We start from the raw sequence: 24,959 nt of genomic DNA, 5'->3' as shown, positions 1-24,959 counted from the left end.
CGTGCTTGCTGTGAGTAAGCAGTACAGAGATCAGTGTGGGCTGAAGAACTGGATCTCCCTCGTCCTCTGTGCCATCATCTAATTTGTTCTGCACTGTCACATTAAGCAAGCTACAATCTATGAAGTACAATTCACCGCACATTACCTCTGTGTGTTTTTCAACATCTCTTGCTTTAAAGCATGCCAAGGTCTCACTGAAACAGAGCAGGTGTTCTGGTTTTGACTGGTACAAGAGAATTGTCCTCCTAGCAGCTGGTATGGTGCACTGTTATTGATCTAGGATGAGAATAATGCTGATAACACACAGATGTTTTGGCTGTTGCAGAGCAGTGCTGCACAGAGCCATATCTCAGCTGACAAGTTTTACGTTTTCCAGTTCTCTTCTACATTTCACTTAGGAGGAGTGAACACATGTCTGTGCAGGGCTCAGCTGCCCACCAGGTTAAGACACAACAGCAAGCAGCACAAGCCTCTGTCCAAGGATCGCATCTGGTTTCAGGAGAACCGAACAGCAAAGCTTCCAAGTGTGCTGCAGACAACAAACACTGGATGTTTCTCATCAGGACACACTAGCGCTGGCTTCTCACTGCATTTTCATCTAGACAAGTTGTGCAGATGATATTTAGCATTTTGAACTGAAGCACAATCTATATTTCACATGAATAGTCTCTAAAGAGACAAGATTTCTTCAACTGCTGTGATTTTACTGACCAGCCTCATATTGCTTATAACAGACAAATTCATCTTCTGCATTGTGAAATTTTAGAATATGAAATGTGCTCAGCCTTCCTTATGGTACTTGTGCTTTCACTTCTAGAGACAAAAATCATTAGGCAAACAATCCAAAGCATGCAAACGGTTTTGCTATTTATGCATATTAATTAAAATAAAAGAGGGAGTGGGGAAGGAGGAGATGGTAATTTTATTGTTGGGAGGAGATGGTAATTCTTTATTTCATCAGATTCTTGCTTCCATCACATCAGCCATGACTAATTCCCAACCAATAAAATGCAAACAACTGTGCTTCCCTGCCCATCATCCCAAATGACAATGTTTTGGGGGTATTTTCACAGGTGCTCCTGACTTCCCGTAGTTCTGGGCTCCCTGTCACACTGCAGTTGTGAATGCACTGTGCCTTTTCATGGCTCTAGGACAGCTTTCTATGCCAGTCCAAAATACTTCATTTTCTCTATTGGCAAAAATGTCTACAATCAGTGTCCTACAACTGTGTACAGGCTTTGCACCACCAACTCTCTGGATGCCTTCTGGTATGGGGAAAACCAATTTAGCTTCATTTTTGCCAAAAATTACCACTTAGGATCTGGAAATAAAATATGCACAACTCGCAGTTAAACAGTTACTATGTTAAAAGCTAAAATAATTCTTATCTTAAATCACAAGGTCTGGCTCAAGATTGCAGTTTTATGACTATATTTGTAAAATAGAAATCAACATCCACTCAATCCACTGAGAACTGAAATAAGGCTGAATCAGGAGCTCATGACCTGAAGAATGGTATTGCTGAAATCACTTCTCTCATCATTTGATGATCCTCCAGGTACCTTCCAACTCAAGCCATTCTATGGTTCTGTGATCATTGGTGTCAAGTCCTGAAGAGCAATACTACAACAAGACCAAGTGGCAGATGAAGGGGAAAAGCTAATTAAAAGCTCTGGAGAGAAACACTGTCTGCATTTACATGCTAACCAATAAACTTCCTAAATTTTGTCAAGAAGACAGACTTTTTTTTTTCCTTTCTAATTAAAAAATAATAATTTTTAAAAGGTGGAATTTCTAACATATGTAAAGTTTGGTAGAAGAAATATTTACACAACAGGAAAAGAGAGAGGTCTTACAGCAGTGATCTTCTCATTTAATTACACCAAGCAACAGAAGAAAGTTCAGCCTGACAGGACAGGACAGAAATGAACACCATGGAAATGTTTTATTATTAAAGCTCTATACTGGAAGAACAATAGAACTAGAATCAGATAATAAATAACTGGCACACAATATTAAATCTCCACATGTCACTGATGCCACACATCATAAAATAGTTTGATTTTACTCTTTGACGCTCTTTTTCTCTTGCAACACTTCTTGTGTTCATAACAAAGGGTGTTCATCTTCTTTGCTCTCCTCAGGCGTTTTCTCCTTGCTTTTTTCTTCACTGAAGAAAAAAGGCAGAAATCATTACCTCCCCATCTTTTCTTACAGTGGCACTTTTAATAAGTGCATCCAAGCATTTCACATCTGATGCCCAAGTTGGTGGTAGCTGAGCTGGGACATAGGGTAACATCCAGAATCCTGAAGCTCTAGAAAAATTGAAGCCTTCTGCCTCACCACAGGCTCCTTCTTACACCCCACACATATTCTTACATTTAATAAGTCCCCAGTCTTTTTTTTTTTCACTCTGCTTTTCCACAGTTTTTTACCCAAATCCAGAGACCCTCCAAAACCACACATATCTCACTTTCCCCAGTCTCCTCATCTGGCAAACTATCTCCCTATCAAAAAAAAACTTTACCTCACTCCCTTCCCTCCTGCCATCTGCTCTGTGTGTACCATTCCACCTTTCACCCCACCCCACTCCTCTCCTGACTCACATCCAGTCACACTTTCCTCTCAGATCACCAGCCACCAGTCTGGCTCCAACCGGTGGAGCAGCTTCCATCTCATGGCTATTCAGCTCCAGCTCCAGCAGCATGTGCTTACAAGCAGCACATCTTCTTCCTTCGCCCCTTGTCCTCTTGCACAGCGGCTCCCACCTGTCTGTGCCTTTACCTGCCTACCCTTCCTCTCCTTTCTTCCTGTTCACTGCTGTTCACTGACCCTGCACCTCCTGTTCAATGCTGTGCTCTCTTCTCTGCGGCCGAATCCATCCTCTTCCTCCAAAGCTGGCTGCACCCAGAAAGCCAGACAGAGAGCATCCCCTTCCATTGCCAGGGGCTGAAACGCTAGAGGAAACCTGTAGTGCCTCAGCTAGGCCTGTCTTCAGTGCCTTGCAAGCTTCCAAATGTGCAGAATTGTTTTCTTTTTTTGCTGCCCAGAGAAGCTGTGGATGCCCCATCCCTGGAGGTGCTCAAGGCCAGGCTGCACGGGCCCTGGGCAGCCCAGGCTGGTGGAGGCAGCCCTGCCCACTGATGGGGCTTGGAACTGCATGAGCTTTGAGGTCCGTTCCAGTGTAAGTTATTCTGTAACTCATTCTATGATTTTTCAATTATGGAACCAGAACATAATTTAGGTTGGAAATAGCCTTTAAGGTCACCAGATCCAAACACCACAGCACCATCATGTAACTGGTCCCAGTCAGACTTTCAGACTATGGGTCTCAGAGGCATGAGCTCTACAAGGCCCAGGCACGGAACCCTGCCCGAACGGCAGGGCGGGCAGGAGGAGCACCATCACCAGAAGTACCTGGCACGCAGGGGCTGCTTTCTCCAGGCACGAGAGGCAAGAGGGGACTCAGCTCAAAACCTGACAGCTCAGGTCAAGGAAATCCTCGGCCCACGAGGCGGGTTACAGGGTGGCTGGCGAGTGACTAAAACGACTCAGCGCTGCTCAGCTGGGAGGCGCGGTATCAAGAGCACGAGGCCTCCCCCGGCACCGCCCGCATCTCAGCCGTGCATGAAACAGGCCACGTACACGCGGCTCCGACGGCCGAGCACCGCGGCAGGGGAAACCGAGGCGACCGCAGGGGTGGGCGTGCTGCGGGGCGGGTCGTCCTGCGCGGGGCAGGCGGGGACGGGGCGGTGCCACGGCCATTGCCTCCACGGCCATTGCTTCCGCGGCGCAGCGCTCGGTGTTGCCCCACGCCGCCGCTCGGGTGCGCGTAGCCGGGCAAGGGCGCTCGAGAAGAAGAGCCGGCTGCGCCACGACAGCTGCTCGCGGGTCGGCCGGGTAAGGGCGGGCGGCAGGCAGGCGGGTAGGAGGTTGCTCGCTCGCTCGCCGGCCCCTGCCCGCACCTGCTCTGTTCGCGCTCGGGGCTGGGGCTGCGCGGTGCGTGCGGCCGCCGCGTGCCGCCATGGCGGGGTGCGGGCAGCGCTCCGGGCAGCGAGCGGCGGGAGGGAGGCAGGGAGGGAAGATGGCGGGCGGTGGTCCTCGTGCTGAGGGGCCGCTGCGAGGGGCGGCGGCGGCGGCCGGGGGTGCCGGCGGGGCTCCCTGCCGCCCCGACCCCCGGGGTGCGGGCCTTCCCCTCCCGGATCCTCGGTACCCGGAGGTCAGCCTGCCTGGGGGGTTCCCCTGGGACGGTGCTTTCCCCAAACAGAGCGAAGCTTGGGTGCTTGTCTGTGGCTTATTGCCCAAGGGCAACCTCAGGAAAGTTGTGCAAGGCGGCTGGCTCTGGGCTGCTTTTGGGGTCGTGTGTTTTCCTGGAGGTCACAAATGTATAATCTCGAAGGACTGTAAGTCTCCCTGCCTCTGTTTTCTGCCGCGTGATGCCCATCGCCTCCTTCTAGAACTTGCCGTGGAGCGCTCTGCCTTTCTACCTGCCAAAATAAAATCTGACTGTGGCTTTAATTGTGTGCCTGGGCCTCACCTCCCTCTCCCTTCTCCCTGGTCTCCCTACAGGTGCTCCAGAAGACAAGAGCTGCTTTGCCCCAGCACCTGTGTGTTGTGGATGTTGTGTAAACAGCATCCCATCACCAGGGACCCTGCAGAGCTCTTGTTAAACATGGGTCCTGTCCTCGTTTTCTGTGTGGCACCCAGCCTGTCAGCTGGTGAACTCTGCCTTGCAGGCTCCTGTCTGTGGCCACACACCCTTCCTTGCATCAGCGTCAGGGCATCTTCCCAGCCAAAGAAAGGAGTGGGGACTGCCTGTAGAGCAGTTTGTATTTTAGCTATTTTTCTCTTGTAGCCTGCTGGGATGATGTTGGCAGCTTCTTTGGGGACTGTAGCTGTGTCTGGCATCTGACAGAATCCCTGACGCTCTGCCAGTCTGTGGTGAGGATTCCTTGTGCACACATGTCTGAAGGCTGGCAGGGTTATCCTGCTTTCTGAAGCATCCTTCTGCAGCTGTTTCCCAGCACTTCTCCAGGCGCTAATCCTGTCCCACCTGCAACATTCACAGATAACAACACAGTGTTACCCTTACTCTGTGAGCTGATAACCGTTGTTTTGTCGTCTCATATAGACAGAGTTTCTTTCTGTGGCATCTGCTGACTGCTAAGAGATCTTTGTGCACAGCTTGTAAACTTTGAAAACCCTTCTCCTGGGATGTCAGAGTTGTATGCTGTCTGAGGTCAGAACAATGTCAGGCGCTAATTAGAGACTGCACATGCATGAGAACAAATTGGCATCTCAGAACTTGTTAGTGCTTGTAGCCTTAATGCTGCTGGAAGGTAGGAAACTGAACATATATCCAATCAGGCTAGTTGGCATGTACGCCTAGGTTTACACACGAGTAATTAAAACATCAGAGGGAGGGAGGTTGCATGGGAATAAGGTGGTAAACTCCAGCTTACCTTAGGCTGACCAGCTGTGCTCACAGAAGAATGCTTCTGCTGCCCTTGAAGCTAAGACTGCAGTCCGGGAGAAAAGCTGTGATACGATAAAGAACAGAAAATGTGATGGGTGCAGAGGCAGACATGAATGGAGAAGGAAGTTAGATACAAAGAGGCTGGGAGTGGAATACAGAGCCCGTTAGAGTTTTCGTGTGAGAGTTACACTGAATAAAGTTGAGAGGACTTCCTTCCAGGTAGTTTGTCCTACTAGGATTCATGGTTTAATTTGTAACCTGTATTAAAAAAATAATAATAATAACCAGAGAATGGCAGTGGTAATTTCCCAGTAGGAAGTCAAAAATTGTAAGTATGGGTGAAAAGATTTAAAAGGAAAACTGAAAGAGACCATGTTACAGTTGTGGACAAACCGTTTTTGAAAGAGTTACATAGTTCTGATCCTTCTGCAAGGAATTGCAGGAATGAGGCCTATTGTATGAAACACGGAACAAAGAGACAGCAGAATTTTAATTCTTCCAACACATTTTTCTTCTAATCCTCAGTTTCTGAATTCATATAACTGCATTAGGAAATCAAATTTCATATGGGTAAAGGTAAGTACATTTATAGCCCTGGTATTTGCAATGGAAATCTTGGAAAATACAATGGTTCAAACAGAAAGCAAGAAGTCATGTGTTTATAAGAAAAATGTGTAGTTCAAAATTATTGGAGACGCCCATAATGTGAAAGCTGTAATACAACTGTTACTCAGAAAAACAACAGCATTACTACCTCTTCTGTATACCTGGCATGGGCCAGACTTATAAAAGGGTAAAGCACTATATCGTTCTATCTTATAACCAGACTTCTTTTACAAGTGATGTTTCCAGTTCCCTCTCCCCTCATGCTTAACTGCCTCTGCATTACTGAATTCTGTTCTAGCAGTTTCTGACGTGTTGTTTCCATGTCTGCTCTCAAGCTAGGGGTAAACATAAAGAGAAGACTCCCTTATGCCAGGTATATGTGTGGAGATACCTGACCTTCCAGAAATATTTCAAGCACACAGTCAGTACAAGCTGCTTTCTTAAAATACTTCTTGAAATGTAAGAAATGCAGCTTAATCTTAAGTTGGGTTTGCTATCGAGATCTGGTGGTAGCAGAAGTGAAAATTAGTCTTCCCTTGGATTTTGCAGAGTAATATCTGTGTCTTTAGTATTCAGAAGCCCAACAGACTGTTCTGAATGTTCCTTTTGAAAGAATAAAGAAAATATGCACGTGCTTCGTTTCTAATGTGTGTTTTAACTCAATCTCATGGAACGAGATTAGTGGAAGAGAGCAGTGAGGGCCATGACTTTTCTGCCAAGTGAGCCTCAGCTCACAGTTAGTCCAGCCATTCTTAGCAATGAGGTATTGTCCTCAGAACGGGGAAGAAGTAACTAACAGACCTAACTGACCAAAGTAATGGGCAAGTCCCTTACTGTTGCTATTTGAGATAGCCAGGCTTCCTTGCAGTGGCCTTATTGCTGTTGTACAGGAGCAACCTGTTTTTTGCCCTTCGTGTCCTGAGCTTGCTGTGCCTTTTCCTGGCATGCTGCTCTTTGCCTCCTCCTGTGCTGCTTGAGGTCCAGCAGTAGAAGATCCAATAACTTCATCTCTTGTGTCTATCTGTTCAACCCTTTCTTTAAATGGGACTCTGGTCCTACTAGTCTCTAAGTAAAGTGACTCACTGTATTGCCTTGTAGTGCAGACAGATAATTAGATAATTATGTATGTGAGTGACTAGTGGGTTTTATGGTTCTGTTTTGTTTTCATCCCAGGAGGGCACTGCAGTTATTGGGAAGCGACGCAGAGCTTGTTGTGGCTGACACATGTTCAACAGTTCGCTTCCAGAAATCACAGAATACTTTGTTTTTCTTGTAGAATGACTTCTGTTGGGGCATATGTAAGGAGGAGTCGGTCTAACTTGACTTGTAGCTTCCAGTTGTCTGAACTCAGTGCAGGGCAGTGGGAGCTGGTGGAGGAAAGGCTGAGGGTTAACTAACAAATGGCTGTAGCTAAACCCATTTCCCATTTCCATCTGTGGCAAGCTGCTCCAGTATCTATGTCTTTCATGATATTTCCAAGTCTTAAGCAAAGAAGACTGACCTGGGAGTCTGCTGGTGTGCAGAAGGAAGCCATTAGAACACTGCAGTGTGTGCAGGCCTGAGTACCTCCTGCTGTCAGTAAGGGACAAGTCTTCCTGTGGTGCATCCGGACTTGCTGTTTTCCAGTCTGAAATTCCCCTTGGTCTCAGGTAGCTCCTCGTACAGAGGGTTGCAGCTGTGATTGCAGGTATTGTTCTGATCCCTGTGTGAGAGCAGTGCAAACTTCCTTGTTAGTAATGGCAGAAGTGAAAACTTTCCAGAGCTCTGTCCTAATTTTCAGTAAGGCTTTCCCTGCCCTGGTATGTCCACATCAGCAGATCAGTTGTCCGTATGCACACGACTACTACTGGCCTCAGCACTTGTCTCTTTTCTCTTTTGCTTCTGAATCTAGGCTCTGACAGGTGCATAGGCTCAAAGCCTTCTGGGACCACCTTTGTTATTCTTTTTAAAGCTTTCTTGGAGCATGGACTAAAGGTTTGGGAGCAGTGGAAGTTGAAAGGAAGTGTGGGAGCAACATGCTTACCAACTCTAACTATGGAATCAGTGAAACTTGTAGTACAGTCTTCTGCATGCTTTTTTTTTTTCTTTTTCCCTGCAGAACAGAACCAAAATCGTGCATGTACTTGCTCTTGTAGCTATGTAGGACAGGAAGCTGACAGGAGAGAACCTGAGAAGTCCCTCCTGCCTCTGGAAGAAGAAACAAGATACATATATGCTCTGAAAAGGTGTGTGTTGCCATGATTTATGTGTTAGAAGATTTACTTGGTAAAAAGCCTGGTAGTTAACTCTACTCAATTGCAATCAGGTTCCTACTTTCAGTGGTTTTCTTTTCCTACTGTTTACTACAGAAATTTTGCCTAGCTTTCTTCAAGGATAAAGTTAGCCTCTCTTTGTTCTGAATATTCAGACTTCGATACCTAATTCCTTTGAACCCTAATGTCCCATTAATCATACAGCTGTATTTCCTAAGAAATAGTTCGTTTAGTTGTACATCAGCAGTTATGGGGTATTACAGTCGTTTTTGGTCTAAATGTAACTGACTTGTCATCTGTATTCAGGGGCACCAAACTTAATCAGGCCCTTTATTCCATAACGAAGTTACTGCAAAACAGAGAATGTACCAAAAGCATGCAGTATTAATAGGCTGAGTAGCAAATGTAGCAGTAAAAATTACAATGTAATTCATCCTGCTATTTTTTTCTTCTTTTGACTCCTGTGTTTTCACATTCGCAGATCTATTGTAGATTTCTGCCACTGAATGCTAACAGGAAAAAAAAAAAGCCAACACATCAGTTTGAGGAGATTCAGTTGTAATGTATTCAGAGACCATTCCAGTACCAGACGTACATGAAGGAAATCATGGACAACATAAGAAAGCTACTTTTTTCCTTTTTCTTTTTGGGGCCATGTTGCTCTGTGGTGGATTCCTGCTTTCAGTTTTTACTCTACAGTCATGCCCTTTTGAAAACTTCAGTGACTGTGGTGGGGTCCTGAAGGCTTCTGGGCCTGTGCTGGCTATAACTGGATTGCTTTGCATTTTAATCGCAAGATCAAGGGCCAGGCTTTATGTAAGCCAAAGACAGCTGCAAAATGAGCAAATATGTAGCCTTTTTTTTTGTCGAGGAAACTGTCAGTTTGCCCAGTTTCTCATCTTCGGATTCCTGTTTTTGACAAGTGGAATGCTAATTAGCATCCTGGGCATTTGGGTCCCTGGCTGTAGCCCTGGTTGGCCCAGTATGCAGCTCAACCAGACTAGCAGTTCTGATGGGGACCTCGAGGGCTGCGGATTCCTGTCATTTCAAATCTTGGGGCCTTTGATTGTGCTTACTGGGTTGTGTTTCTTCGTGATAGCTCATGTTAAAAAGAAGCAAAACTTAAATCTCAACGAAGAACCTTTGCAAAATGAAGAACATCCTCAGAGCCCTGAATCTTTTCAGGTTACTCTAGGTGAGTAAGTAATGTGTGAGCTTTTAAACTTTCTATTCACCAGGGATTTACCTCTGAGCGTTACTTGTTTGGGCAATAAACATATTGATTCTGTCATCTGCCACCAGACAAGCCAGTGGGAAGGTTGCTTTGTCTTAGATGTTTTCTGTGTGATCAGTTCAGTTCAGTTCAGCCTTTCTTTCAAGGGGAAAACCTTTCTTTTGGCAGCATCTGATTGTGTGAAGAAAATCACATAATGTGGCACAAATGAGTCCAGTCCCACTTCCTTTCCCAGAAAGTGTTGCAAACACTGTAAATCATGTCTTATGGTTTTTGTGGCTGTGTCTGAGTCTTACTTTAGCCTGCAACACTGCCCCTCCTAAACAAGAGAATCTGATTCATAAGCTTTGTATTGTATTTCCCCAAATAATGGCCACCTCTTTCATCAATCTTGAGATGTAATTGCAACATGATTCTGTTAACTGTAGAGCATACTGTGTGTAACGAACTATTAGGAGGGAGTGATGCCCTGAATAGCGCCCTGCGGTTAATAACACAATAACATATACAATATGTAGATTATTCTGATAACTTTCTAGTTCTGAGAAAGGATGAATGAGTCAATTATAGCATTGCTCAACTGTTGTCTGTCAGGAATTGAAGTCCTCTAAGCCCTTCTGTCTGTCAAACAGATGTACAGACCTGTAACCTGATGATCCTCAGAAAATATGAGAGTTTAGTGTCAATTTTGCATGATAAGTGAAAGGGACATAGGGAATCAGATTACTTTTTAAAGGCAGTAAAGCAAATTTAGTGGATTCCTTCCTTTCACAATTCCATCAAGAAGAGTAACGCTCAAAGGGTAAAGAATGAGGACTTCATGACAGTCACCACTGTGCCAAAGTGTGCCCCTGCCTAGCTCAACATCTGTTATGTTCTGTGATTTGTCAGTGCAAGCTGGAAAAAAAAAAAAAAAAAAACAGGTGCCAGGCAACAGTGAATGTTTATATGAATTATTCAAGCTCGGTGACTGACACAAATTTTATTTTTCAAAAACAAAAATGGAAGCCCCTCAAATACAAAATTGAAATTGACGAATAAGCAACACAGTACACTTAAAACTGAATTATTTATCTATAGTTTTGTGGTACTCATGTTAGTAGTGTGCCTGAGTAATTTGGTAGAGAAACTGTCAAAGCATTCAAAATCACAGAATCATAGCAGTTGGAAAGGACCTCTGGAGATCACCTGGTTCACCTACTAAAGCAGGTTCCCTACAGTAGGTCACACAGGGAAGTACCCAGGTTTGTTTTGAGTATCTCCAGAGAAGAAGATTCCACAGCCTCTCTGGGCAGCCTGTTCCAATGCTCTGTTACCCTCAAAATAAGGGATTTTTTCCTAATGTTTGTATGGAACTTCCTGTGTTTCAGTTTGTGCCTGTTGTCCTTTGTCCTGTCACTGGGCAGCACCAAAAAGAAGATGGACCCATCTACTTGACTCCCTCCCCCCCAGTGTAGATATTTATAAGCGTTGATAAAGATTCCCTTCTCCATGCTGAACACTATCTCAGCCTTTCCTCATATGGGAGATGCTCCAGGCCTCAGTCATCTCTGTAGCCCTCAGCTGGACTCTCTCCAGTAGTTCCCTGTCTTTCTTGAACTGAGGAGCCCAGGCCTGGACACAGGACTCTAAATGTGGCCTCACCAGGGCTGCATAGAGAGGGAGGATCACTTCCTTTGACCTGCTGGCCATGCTTTTTTTAATGCACCCCAGGATTCCATTGGCCTTCTTGGCTGCAAGGGCACACTGCTGGCTCATGGCCAGCCTGTTGTCCATGAAAACACCCAGATCCTTCTCTGCAGAGCTCCTCTCCAGCAGGTCAGCCCCTAACCTGTACCGATGCATGCGGTTGTTCCTCCCCAGGTGTAGAACTCCACACTTTACCTTGTGGAATCTCATTAGATTCTTCTCTGCCCAGCTCTCCAGCCTGTCTAGATCTTGGTGAGTGGCAGCACAGCTTTCTCCAGTCAATCCAGGTCTTACTATATGGCAGCACAGCCTTTTGATGTGTCATCCACTCCTCTCAGCTTTGTGTTATCAGCAAACTTGCTGAGGATGCACTCTATCTGTTCATCCAAGTCATTGATGAATATGTTCAACACCATGTAATCAGTAATCAGAGCTATTCGTGACTCAAATGTTCTTATTCTATCCATATCTACTTCAAGTCTATACTTAGAAAACCCCTGTTTTAGATGCATGAGGAAAAACCATGTACTCGCCTGCCCTTAAATTGAGCCAACAGTAGCTGTTGTCTTTGTACTTGCTGTTTCTGAGGACAACCAACACTGAAGATACTTGTCTCTTAGCTAGATGGATCGCTTCCTCCCACCCAGTGTTATTTTCTAAAAGAAATATACCATTTATGATTATACTGTTTTTTTTTAGTAATCCTGGTTTTTAATGTAATTCAGTGTACTTCTGCACTGCAGAATATAACAGATCTTTATGTAGGATCTTTGCTTTTTATCTTAAAAGGTAGACAAATACCGATACTGTAATTCCAAAGACAGGAAACATTCTGAGATACACTTAGAACAGACAGGGGAGCTCAGTTTTTCAGAGGTATTAATTGGTGTTTCTTTTTCGTAGGTGATGCTGTGTTGATGTTCCCACCTCCACCACCACCTTATTTTGCTGACCCTCTGTCTACAGGTGTGACACATTGTCTTATGTCAAGTGGTTTGCCTGGAAGCAGAAATCCTCCACCATACCACTCTGTATTCAGTGATGGGTAAGAATGTTTTATTGTCTGTTTTATTGTTGTTTGTTTGCTTATTTTAAATATGAGGTGTTTTTCAAGGTATCCAAGACCATGTTCTTAAATAATCACTATTAACTCTATGCTAGGCACTGCAAAGTTTTGTATTACGTCACTGAACTTCTTTCAAATACTTTGCTTTACTGGCATTAAAATATCCTAGTATAAAAGGGGCATCACATTCCGAAGTATCTTCCACAAGAGTTAAACTTTTCAAGTTTATTATTGATGGCCTTATTTAGATATTGCTTGATTGGAGTTCTTCCATACACAGTCCAAGGAAAGGTACTCCTCAAAGCAGTGCCCCAGTGACATGACATCTGTCCTGCCAGATCTTAGGAAGCCTCTATAGAACCAATGCAGTGAGTACTTCACGATGCCTATCCAGATGCCCTGTGACTCCCAGTGACACTGGGAGTGCTACTTTAGTGTGTGTCCTGTTCTCCTTGTGACTCTTTTGGAAAGGTCTGTGCTGGCTTCCCATGATCATGCAGCAACAGTGTGGTGAGACAAGATATCTTGATACTGTGGAAGAAGAGCAGAAAAGGTTCCAGGGAGCTTAAAGGGGAAGTTGCAAACCCAACTTCTCAAGATGAAGAGGCTGTCCCATGCAGCTGCTTTTCTACACACTGAGTGTTGGTGACTTGCTTGATGCTGCTACCACCAAGCTTGTGCAGCAAGAGTTTCTGGCTGATTGAAGAGTTGCTTGCATCATAAGGATTTGCAGGGATATCTCCCTGTGGGATCCAAGCAGTGGATTCCTATCTTGAGGGTGAAAGAGGCCACATACCAGAACTAAATAAGGCCAGGAGCTAGATACCAACATGCCTAGACCCCTCAACTTTTATGCTCTTAATGATTCAGAATTGAGTACGCTCTACCCTTTGGAAGGTCCACTGTGAGTTTTTCAGGACTTGTTCATCAGGATGTCCTTAGTCTACAAGACTACACAGCATATGAAGCACCGTCACTGCAGCAAGAACCCCAGTCTGCCTAGCTGTATTCACACGGTAGTAGCTACTGGGTCATTTCCATAATAGCTTTCCACTACACTCCAGACTCTTCTGCTCACGTGAAGTGGTAAGCTCCAAAAGGAGCCATGCCAGCTGTGTGCCTCATGTCAGTACTTCAAAATTCTACCATCTTCCCCTCAAAGCAGGTGAGCACAAACTCAAAGACTTAAATGCCACAGTTACCATACAGTTTGAATCCATGTTTGTACTTTCCTACTGCAAATACTCACGCAACTTTAGTGCTGTTACTAAAGGGTGAGGTGACTATGCTGTGTTCCTGCTCCTCGTGCAGAATTGTTGGGAGTACATATGTACACACAAGCATGAGATGGCCCTGGAAGTAAAACATAAAGAATGAGTTCTTTGCTTTTTCTTGGAAGCAGCTGAAGTATAATTCGCTGAGGGCTAGCTCTAAGATGAAATGAGCAAGGTACCAACGAAATGTTGGTGCAGCTGATTGAGATCTAGTTGTAATGGTCAGAAGAAGGTTGTGAATACCCAACTTTCACTGTGAGCTTAGTAGTCCATCGGTTGCTTCTGATTCTCTGTCTCGAAGCAGCAGTGCAATTCCTTATGTCTAATGCATTGCTGGAAAGCTTATATAAATTTCGAGTTACCTGTAGTTTAAGATCCCAGACAGCTAAGAATTTTTATTTTAGTTATGCAGTTCTAAGTGTAGTAACCATTTTTCATAACAGAAGAGGAGAATAGACTGTGGTAGACTGCAAAAATGAAAATGCATTAGGGGCAAAGGATTGGAGGTTTTAATAAGATTGCCCTGCCAGAAGCAGCTAATACCCCTAAATCAGGCTATGATGTGAATTGGAAGGGAGCTTGTTTGCTCTTTCCTGCTGAAATAATGGAATTTCTCAGTCATAATATAGCATATAGTACGAAATTCTAATGCCCATGTAAGTTCTTTGTTTCAGGGATTTCTAGGGGTTGTGCATTCATGTATGCTCATGTAAGTCAGGGGTAAATTTCACTTACTATAGAAGAATGAACTATATTAATACACAATGTTCTGTTTTATAGAGCACAGCTTACAGATGATGAAAGAACAGTTGCTGTTAGAGATGATGAAACTATATATACAATTTCTGGGCGCAGTTCACCTTTGGGTATCTCCCCAGTGCGGTTTTTCTTCTCTGAACCACCTCCAGACTATGAAGAAAAAGCATCGGCAGAAAGTAACGAATATTCCCTTTCTTCTTCTCTTTCATCTTTTTCCTTAGTGACTTCTGACACCAGCTTATAGGGGGCTGTCAGATAGACTGCATTTTCAGATGGAATTGTACACTCAGATTTATGATCTTTAAATTTATTTACATTTTCTAATAAAATCAGTAACACTGGCTTTGTCTGTTTTTTCATTAACAAGCCTAAGTGATGAGTCTGGGTTTTAAGAAATACGAGATAATGCTGGGCTTCTGAGTAAGTAGTAAGAAGGGATTCAGTTCACTACAAGAATGTTAAATGTTCATCTTGTTCTGTTTTACAGCTTCAGTTTTCTATATTTAGTGGGTTATATAGTGGAGGCAATAAGTTGAGGCTAACTTTTTTTGCTTGTTTTAGTTAAACCTGCTTGGAGTTTCAAAGATGAAATTAGTAGGAAATGGGTTTTTTTTTCTATTTTTGTGTTACTTTTGTGGAAAATACCTGTCTGCAGTTGCTGACTTCATATGTTTTCTGAGAGCATCGATGATACGGATCTTAAAATATGGACCATCTTAAGATGAGGAGTTAATATGTTATGGAGAGCTTAGGTGGTTACTTCTTGGTCTGCCTGGTAGTAATCACTGCGTGGCTTAATTTAGACCCACTCTGGTCCTTATGTAAGTATAATCCCCACAAAAATCAGTTTTATCCAGTAGAAGAGTCCTGTGGCAACGCTGAGGATAATTAATAATCTAACAGTTTAATTGTGGTAATGACTGATTTCAGGGAGATTATACTGCTGTTGTATATTGTTTGTGGTTTATACAAGCAATGCCAATTAACTTCAAGAATGAGATCCATTTAACAACAGTATTTTCCAGGAGCAAACGTTATTTACCAGCTAATGCAAGAGATGCTATTTCATGGAAATGCGTTCTGTGCATGTTTATAGCTGATGAAGCACTTCCTACACTTCCCTGTATTTCTTTCAGAAATACAACCTTCTTTTGGCTCATCCATACCTGAGTGGCTCCATAGGTTAGTGGTGGCTGCCTGCCTTCACCATGGATTGAGAAGAAGCTGCAGGTCCATTTTAGATGTTTGTACCTGTTCCCAGATTGAAGGATATGCTTGCAGGAGATGAGGATCATTAGCAGGAACTGAGTTGCTGTTGACCTTTGGTGTGCTGTGACTTGCTGTGAAGTCTGTTGCGATCTCCTAGTTTGAAGAAAAACTGACCTAATTCTCTTCCCAGAAACTGAGGGTGGCAGCGCTACTATTTCTGCTAGATTCAGTATGAACTTTTACCAGTGTCAAAGCACCCCGCAGAAGTGGCCTGTCTTCAGCTGAGTCCCTGAACATCTGCATGCTATGGGACCTCAACTGCAGCAGGACTTCTTTTCTGTCAAGATGAATTCAAGGAACTTGACTGTAACAGAACACTTAAGCTTTGAATTAATCAGCCAGGTTCCCTCCTCTGTCTAGGAAAAGTCATTTGCCTTGTATTTCATATGAATGTGTTTTTCACCAGCAGAGTATTGCAGGGAGATGTTTGGTAACTTCTGCATTTGGCCATTTATTTCTACTTATGTGTTATTCTCTCAGCCTTGCTGGGGCAGCAGTTTTTGCAGCAAGATGAAGAAACAAACTGGTCAGTGACGTTGAGTTATGTTTAGTCAGCAGTAGAGCTGAAAACCAGCCAGTGAGGGAGGTATACTTAACTAGTAAAGGAGCTGCGGGGCTTATGCGTGCAGAGTAATGAGCAAGCACAGAGAGGGTTGTGTGGGAGCCAATTAAACTGGCATGACTCAGCCATTGGAAATGTCCACGTGAAGAAGAAGAGCCACCAAGCCAGCAGGTTTTTTGTCCTTTCTTCCTTCCCTCTGCGTTTTTAAGCAGTGAGTTTTTCAAGGACACTGTTCCTTGTATGCCTTTGCAATTTTTAATTTTTTTTTTAATTAAGTTTGTGTTTCTAACCCAATTTTTAACAGTGGTGCCCACTGCCCTGCTCCTTCGTATACATGTGCCTGTATACAAAGCCTTGTGAATGTCAAAACAGCTTGTCCCTGGATCTGTCATGCTATTTTATAATGAATACAGCTGGGGTGTTTTACCTTACAGATCACTTGCAAACAAAGACCCATGTTGGCTTTTCCCTTCTGTTTTAGTTACAAATGAACACTCATTTTCTGACGAGGTTGAAAGTCAAAGACTCCTTAATCTAATACAGAAATATATCTTTAATTATGTCATAATCTTTTTCTTTCTTTCTTCCTTTTAAAAAAATAGAGGCATATGTGATTGCTAACTGTAAAGATATTAACCTTGTGTGCTAGTTCAGTCAGCTTTTCCCAAGATGTATCAAAGAGATCAGGCATATCAAGTAAAATAGGATGACTCTGAGCTGAGTCCTCAGGATGTGAAACATAATCTTACTATTTTTCTTCAAAGTTATTGTACTTCAATCATCTTCTGCAGAGCCTCCTGTGTGGTTCACTTTATTTCTAAAAACCAGGCTTCAAGGAAAGCTGTTGGCCTGGTTCCTCGGAGTCAGCTGAATACACCTGAATTTCCTGGGAGTGGTGGATTTACTTACTCTTTAAAATGAGACTTGAAAACAGAATTTTCCTATGTATCATCCTGGGAAAGTTGCCCACTAAATAGTTCATCTTACAGCTGTGCAAGCACCTTCTATTTTTGAGCTGAATGGTCATTCCTTTAAAATTCACTGGGTTTGCTGAGTGCACCTCCATGACTTTCTCAACACTGACAGCTATCAAAGCCAGGGCATCAGTATTTGCTCTCTGAGTTGTCAAAAGCTATTTCAGCAAGGTCAGAAAATGTGAGAAAAAGGCTGGCAGATCTGCATCCACCACTGATGGCCACCGCTACATGAACAGCATTAGTGGGAGAAATTTTTTGATGTGGAGAGTAGAAGTAAAATGCCCATACTAGAAAGGAAGCCACACCTTGTGAAACTATAAAAGTAACTTAAAATAATGCAGAATAGCAATTTTATTGGGGAAGTGACTTACTTTACTATCATAGTAGTGGTGTTACCACCCCCCTGATGCCTTAAGGTTAGCTTGGGTGCTTGACATGCAAATTCTACCAAGCAAATCAAGTTGGTTACTGATTCACACGTACTTAAACAGGCAAAGTGGGAGGTAAGGACTGCTTATCCTCTCTAAGTGAAGTTAGGGTCTGTTTGCACTGTCATTGCTTAGCTTTTGCTTAAGCATTTGCTTAACTGGATCAATACAACCCTTTGTATATGAGAAGGATTCTCAAATACCTAGAAGGATTACTCTTTTTGAGGATAAGTCTTTCTTCCTGTGTCACCAGCACCCAGAAAGTTTGAAAACAAACTCATCTGTAAAACTGAAACTACACTGATTTTTTAAATAGTGGCATGTTTTTAGGATAGCCCCATCCTTGAACTCTGTCAGTTATAGCACCATATCCCACTATCCCCTTTCCATCCTACCTCTTAAGGTCACTGTTCATGGGTCACATCTGTGTCCAGTCAGACATTTCTGCCAGTACTTTCATGTTTCTGCAGTTGATGTGTCAGCCTTCACCTAGATCTGTGCTCCCTCCTCAACCACACATGCACATATCCGTGTGTTTGTTTATGGAAACACCTATGGTTTGGTTGGCCATCTGGCATGACAGCATTCCCTGGGAGATATAAACCCCCCTGTAGCTACAAAGCACTGTGGGCAGCTGGCTGAACTGGCTCCATTTGGCATGTTTCAGCACTGGGGCTGGCACTGCAATAGTGCAGAGCCAGAGGATATGAGGCTCACTCACGCTTAGTTGATAGTCTAACATGTAATTCGTGTTTTTCAGTCTCCTTTCTCTAGGAAAGAAAAATTATTTTCGTCCAACCACTGGCTCTTCAGCCTTCCTGTAGTTGAAAATTGTATTATGGAATTGTATTTTGTACCTTCTCTTTTAAAAGCTCTTTTAAAATAAAACTTAGCTTTATGTTATGGCATCTTTTAGGCGTTCTGTAGGTAAGTCCTTGATTCTATGTAAGAAATGTAAGAAAATACTGTGACAGGCTGATAATTTGAACAACCATGTAAGAATCAATAGCAGATGGAGAGGAGAAAGGAAAGATGACCTGAGGAGACCCATCAATATTTCTTAGGGAGACTCTGGAAATGGGTTAGAGAATCAAGAAGGTACAGGATGCCCCAGAAAACCTTGCCACAGCAAGCACTGCAAGGGAAGACAGTTATGCAGAGGAACAGAAAGCAAAAGAGTGGCTGAGTTCAGGAGTAAGGTCCCTGAAGCAGTCTAGAATAGTACAGCAGTGAAGTCTGAAAACAGTACCTGTTTTGAAAAAGGATCCTGAAGCCAACCTTGGAGTTAGTTGAAGATAATAGGGATATAGTCTCCCATTTCTCTGCTTGATAATACTGAGAGTAACATTCCGCATGACGCTCTACTGTAATTAAATCAGAAGGATTTTAGAAAACATACTCAAGCACATTTCCTGGGTTTTACCAGCCCATTTTCACCAACATTCATTTAGCAGTTATTCCAGTTAAAAGGGATATGTTTAGTAAACCACCGTCTGTAAGTTCCCAGAACATCCACTTCCTTGGAAAGGGAAAGTATTGGCCTTAAAAAATCGCTGTGGTTTGGTAATCTCTTAAGACCTGCACAGTTGCCTGAAAGCAGCTTTGGCGCTCTCTGGGGAAACAGTGGGAAAAATGTGGGGAGGGTTAGAAAAAATTGCATCTCACAAGCAAAGAGAGGGCTCTTTACAAGGAAAAGTGAAATTTTAATTCAGATCTTCCTGTACCAAACATCCTGTTGTCAAAGTTGAAGTGACAGTCAGCCTTGGAAGAAATCGCTCGTGCTCTCCAGTTTCGCTGTGCATGTTCTCAGCAAACAATACACCATGTTCTAGGCCAAAGACAAAGAACACAACCCATGGGATGCTGCAATACCTGACAGGAAATCTCTGACTCCAGCCAGCATCTGAGAACCTCTCCACAGACCAATGGAAGGGCTCCAGTACAACTCTGTTGCAAATAACAGTTGCAGAGCTCTTGAATGAGTTAGAGTAGGAATGTGACGCTACATCTCTATATACCATCAGACAGCGATCGTAATATATTGATTTAAAGAGGATGTTGGAAAGCTTGGAAGATTAAGCAAACAGAGGCAAGAATGATTCATGGTATGGAAAAACCTGACTCGCAGAGAGCAGTAACAGGTTCATTCCACTTATTTTACCAAATATAAGGTTAAAGATTATATAGGTTTTGGCTATAATTACCAGTGCAGTGATGGCTTGTCTAACATTTCAGCAGTTCCTAATTTGGCTGTAGTGATATGAACCACTGCATTGCAAACCCTGACCCTTTCCTAAAGTCCTGGCCTGGTGCTCGGGGAAGGGCGGATCCATGAATTTTGTCTGCACCCTCGGTAATAGAAGAGCCATAATATTGACTCTGGAAATTTAAGGGAGATCAGCTTTAATATTTCTCAGTGTCTCTCTGCTGACAAATGAGAAGAGAAAGACATCTCAGTAACTGTACTCAGCATCTGTTTGGAAAGAGGCGGTTTTGGTGAGCACTTGTGTTCAGAACTGATCTTAAAGCACAGTAGACTGAAGACACTTTTATTAGTTTTGAAGAAGCAATCTGAAAGGAGGTGAGTTTTCTAGAGCTATTTTTGCTCCATAAACCTCAGGATAAGCTTGCTTCCCCAGAGCTGCTGGTAGCAGGAAATAGCATTATACTTTCTACCTCCTGAGAAGTAATCTCTGTACTGCATGTGCTTCCCTGCTATGCTAATCAAAACAGATTGAGTGGTGGAAGATTTTTCCTCCATAAGGAATTACGCAGAAATGTTCTGCCAGAACACTCCAGCAGAAATTACTTTTGTCTGAAACCATTAGGAAACAGAAAGTCTCAACTTTCAGTTCTTCTGTCTGTTTAATATATGGGAGATAGCTAAGTAATGCTGGTGTATCCTTGCGTAGAGCCTCATCCTGCTGTGATATTCACTGCAGTGGGAGAGGGTGGGAGCATGTTTCTGCGCACGGTTCAGGTATGTGCATGGTGCAATAACAGCTGCCCCAGGACACTGTGTTATCCTGCCATTATTGCAGTGCCAGCTTCAATCATGAAGGCCCAGGTGTTCAGGGAAAAGGCAAGATATACCAGCCACACTTTCCTGTAAGAAGGGGATTCCAACTGATGAAATAATTTTGGAGAAAAACTAATAGCCAGGGTACATTTGAATACAGCATTTACCCTACAGGTCAAGATCCCTTACTCTGCCACATTACAGGAGACATTTTCCCACCGCTGTGACAGTGTATGTGGGCTTTACTCAGTCTAAACTCTGAGGAAGGGGTAGCAATTCCACAACGAAAAATGTCCACAATTAAGGGGAAATTATGGAGTAATTTTGCTATCTTCAAACAGCCTTGGCTTTTGCTGGAGGGAAACAACATTTCTCCGACACGCAGAAGTTTCTGCAGACTTTTCAGCGCCCTGTTCTTGCTTACCCTCCCACCGCTCCCTTATTTGTGTAAGTCACAGAAGCTCTGGGCTGCAGGACCAGCTGCAGCATGGTCTGGAAGTGGCTGTAACCATCACACTTCGCAGTGCTCTGAAGCACAGCAGCAAAGGCCACATATCTTCCTGCAGACCTGGGCTGCCAAACTGGTGGCCCAAGGAGAGTGAGTGAGTCATCATGCTGCTGTGGAGTAATGTATGTTGCCCATGTGTTGGATGCATTGGCTGGCAGGGGGCCCAGGATAAGCTGCAGGGACCTCTGCTTCTTTTCTCTCCCATTTGGCACAGGCAGGGTGAGGAAGTGCTCGTGGGCGCCAAATTGAAGAAAAAGATAAGCAAAAAGATAAGGAGCCATGCAAGGGTGGAACTTTTTCGGAAGCAATGGTGGTAAAGCAAGAAGTGTTTAGTGGTCACTTCAGGCTTCACTTCCCAGACCTTTATTCTCATAAGCAAAGTTTATTCTTTCACATGATGGACTCTGTTAACCATACACGCACAGCGTCCTTGTATAATTAACCTGAACCTTCGACTTTTAATGCTCCGCAGAGTACCTTGCAAACCCCTTTCTGCTGAGAAAGATCCATGAAACTTGGTGATGGAGCAGAACAACAGCAATGTAGAGGATTTCTCCCTGAATGTGTTTTCTGTCACTCCTTACCCGCCAAGCCGGTCTGATGCCCTGGTGTCAGATGGGGACAAAGCCGGTGCCACTCTGCTTTTCTCAGGTGTGTTCTTGGGACTGGTGGGGATCACATTCACCGTGATGGGCTGGATAAAGTATGACGGCCTTACTCACCTGGAATGGACTCAGTTACTAGGGCCTATCCTGCTTTCCGTCGGGGTAACTTTCATCCTGATTGCTGTTTGCAAATTTAACATGCTTACGTGCAAGCCCTGCAAAGAAAGAGAGGAGAACATGTTAGACATCGACCAGAGTGCAAGCGGACAGTCCTTCGTGTTCACCGGAATCAACCAGCCCATTACTTTCCATGGTGCCACCGTGGTGCAGTACATCCCCCCGCCTTACCCAGCGCAGGATGGCACGGCCACCAGCCCTGGCTACCTGCACCCCGTGCTCAGCTGCTGCGGGGCCGTCTCCCCTGGTGTCTCGCCCATCCCCAGCCCCAGCTCTGCTCACTTCTGCCCTGCCTACTCTTTGGACAACCCTGCTTTCACCTGGGATGAGACCTGCGCCAGTTACCTTGCAGAGAACACAAGGAACCAAAGGTACGTCTTCTAGGAAGACTTAGCATGGTTGGGCACAGGCTGTGTGTGTTTTAAAGTGTTAAGTACGCATTCAAAGCAAAAAGTGCCTCCCATGTGTTCTCCTTCAGACTTTTTTTCCTCCTGGATAGGAGTATTTCTTGAGCAAAGAATATGGAGACATACCTTTTCTGGAAAGCATTTTTGTTCAGATTAAAGTCACATAAGAATTCTTTCAATTTGCAGTCTATCAAGTATCTTGTTATTTTCAAAGATACTCGTATATACCTTCCTGTACAGGTGGGTTTTTTTTTAATAGAATCACAGAATTACATTATTTGGAAGACACCTCAAAGCCCACCCCATTCCACAGTCCTCCCACAGGCAGGGCTGCCCCCACCAGCTCAGGCTGCCCAAGGCCCACCCAGCCTGGCCTTGAGCACCTCCAGGGATGGGCACTCGTGGCTTATCTACACAGCAGTGCCAGTGACTTTTGTCTGTTTGCTCTTAACTTTTCTCTTACTACCTTCAGAAGATCCTTATTCTATGCCCAGGCAGAAGGTCCCACGTATGCAGAATCACAGCACAGGAGAAGCCCATAAACAGCATTTTCACAAGGATGAAAGGGTCTCACTTTGGTGCCAGGAATTTTCCCTGCCAGTCACCCCTGTAGCAATCTTCCAGCCACCATTACTCTGAATTATATCCTTTCTAGAAAGTAAATAATTCTGTTCCTTTATCAAAGTCTGTTTGCAAACTGCTGGTGGCCTGTTGTCCTCAGCACTATGCACAACAGGCATGGGCAGCAGGAAAACAAAGGTCACTGCCTGATGTTTTTGTACTTCACGAAAAGTTCACAGCCCATAGCTGAGTCACAGTAAAACTTCATCTAGTAGCATTTTCTCGAGCAAAACTCCCACTGAGGTCAGGAAATTCTTTGCCCAGATAAGGCTGACAGGACACAGAATAGAGGTTACTTCACGCTTTGTGTTTGATCTTTTTTTTTTTTGCACCTGCTTCTCTTCCTGTTTTCAGGTCAGAGGACAGCTCTGATGAGCCAGAAGAACTGCTGGAAGACCCCTGCGAAGACTTGTCACCTCCTCGTTACGAGGAAATATTCCCACTGTCTTCGTAAAGTAGCTACTGACCACAGACCCTACTTCTGAGAGACACCAGCTTCTTCATCCTTACAAATCTTTTCTTCAGCATCTGCATGATACACAGGTGTGAGCAGAATTTTGGTACTGAAATGAGCTTTAGTATCACAAAAAATATTTAACCAACCCCTTCTTTTTGTTCCTCATGCTATTTTCTCCCTTGCTTTGCAGTTTGATAGCAAAACCTATTAAACTCAAAGACCTACATTCATTCAAATTTTTTCCCAACAAGCGTCCTGAATTCAGACTTGCTGAAGCAGTGGGAACAGTGAACGCACAAGATGTCATGATTACTCCTGGACTTCCAGCATCACTAGAAAACATTTGATTTATTCTCAGTGTATTTTGCTTCTTGATTGGTTGGGAAACTTCAGAAGTGCCCAAACATCTGATCTACAGAAGCACCCATAATGTCCTCATTCAGCCTGATTCCTTAGAATAGCTCACTCGCGAGCAAGTCCAGTACACAGGTTTGACTCCCTCTGCTTTGACCCAGTCCCATAGGTACTTTCAGAGCACCCCATTGAATCAGAGCATCGCAGATGGCAGAAAAAGACCCGGTGTGCATCACACTCAGTTCCTTTCCTTGCCAATGGGGCACAAAGCACTGTCTCCCACTACAAGTCCCTGTGATGGGTAGGTTAACACCACAAAAGCAAAAGGCACTGTTCTGGATCCTTGGCAGAAATATGTGATCCTGTCAGTACTAAAGGTGTTAGCAGTGAGTGCTGTGACCTATAGCAGGCCCCTCTGCAGGAGTCTCCTCATAGATGGCTCTGAAGCACGCAGCTTGGGCTGAGCTTCTCTCAGAGCAACACAGCAGCTACATGCTGCAGTGGACTTTGTTTGAGTTCAACTTGCAGCATTGACACAGTGCCAGGCATTGTGTCTACAGATGGATCAATATCCAGATCTAACAGTGAATGGAGGTTTGGAAACAACAGAATTTGCAGTTCAGTGTGGAAGTCCTGAAAAGCTCTGCTCAGGAGCAGTCTAATCCCCAGGGCAATGAGAATTGTCTGCACAGCCTCACTAGTGATGACAAGACATATCTCTGAAGGGAGAGGTGCATCCAGAACATTGTCAACCTACATGAAGCTTCAGGCATACTCCTGCCTCCTGGTCCTGCCTGTTCTGAGCATGCCAAGAGATGATTAGGTTAGATATTAGGTGGAAATTCTTAACTCGGAGAAAAGTGAGGCACTGGCACAGGCTGCTCAGAGAAGCTGTGGTGCCCCATCCCTGGAGGCACTCAGGGCCACGCTTGATGGGCTCTGGGCAGCCTGAGCTGGGGGGAGGCAGTTGGGGGTTGGGGCTGGGTGGGCTTTAAGGTCCCTTCCAACCCAAGATACTCTGCGATTGCAGGAGTCTATGAAGCTCTTTGGAGAGGTACAAGAGAAAAGTCATGGTTGAGGCGCAACACTCAGTGGTGCTGCAAATAGCACTGAGAGGCTACATTTGGAACACAACATTTAAGCTGACTCTGAGCGGGATCAGCAGCTGCAGCTGCAGCTACTGGACAGTGGCTGCAAACCATGCACAAGGTTTTCTCAC

General features: G+C 44.3%; 2 protein-coding genes and 1 long non-coding RNA gene across 3 annotated transcripts; 2 read left to right on the top strand and 1 right to left on the bottom strand.

Moving 5' to 3' along the window:
• On the bottom strand, positions 1,853-3,676 carry LOC110389841. The gene is made up of 2 exons (XR_002433408.1): positions 3,418-3,676; positions 1,853-2,170 (listed from the first exon to the last, which is right to left on the bottom strand). It is a non-coding gene; the product is annotated as an uncharacterized LOC110389841 (long non-coding RNA).
• Positions 3,749-14,699, top strand: TMEM171 (transmembrane protein 171). The gene is made up of 5 exons (XM_021380817.1): positions 3,749-3,900; positions 8,181-8,307; positions 8,816-9,529; positions 12,161-12,302; positions 14,378-14,699. Exons 3-5 carry the CDS (start codon positions 8,896-8,898, stop codon positions 14,598-14,600), a joined length of 999 nt encoding a protein of 332 aa, XP_021236492.1. The 5' UTR covers positions 3,749-3,900; positions 8,181-8,307; positions 8,816-8,895; the 3' UTR covers positions 14,601-14,699.
• TMEM174 (transmembrane protein 174) lies at positions 14,835-24,692 on the top strand. Its single transcript, XM_021380818.1, has 2 exons — positions 14,835-22,272; positions 23,284-24,692. Exons 1-2 carry the CDS (start codon positions 21,641-21,643, stop codon positions 23,381-23,383), a joined length of 732 nt encoding a protein of 243 aa, XP_021236493.1. The 5' UTR covers positions 14,835-21,640; the 3' UTR covers positions 23,384-24,692.

Source organism: Numida meleagris, chromosome Z (assembly GCF_002078875.1).
Source record: "Numida meleagris isolate 19003 breed g44 Domestic line chromosome Z, NumMel1.0, whole genome shotgun sequence".
Taxonomy (NCBI): Eukaryota; Metazoa; Chordata; class Aves; order Galliformes; family Numididae; genus Numida; species Numida meleagris.
Note: the sequence above shows the minus strand (reverse complement) of the source record. Positions and strands in the feature narration are given on the sequence as shown.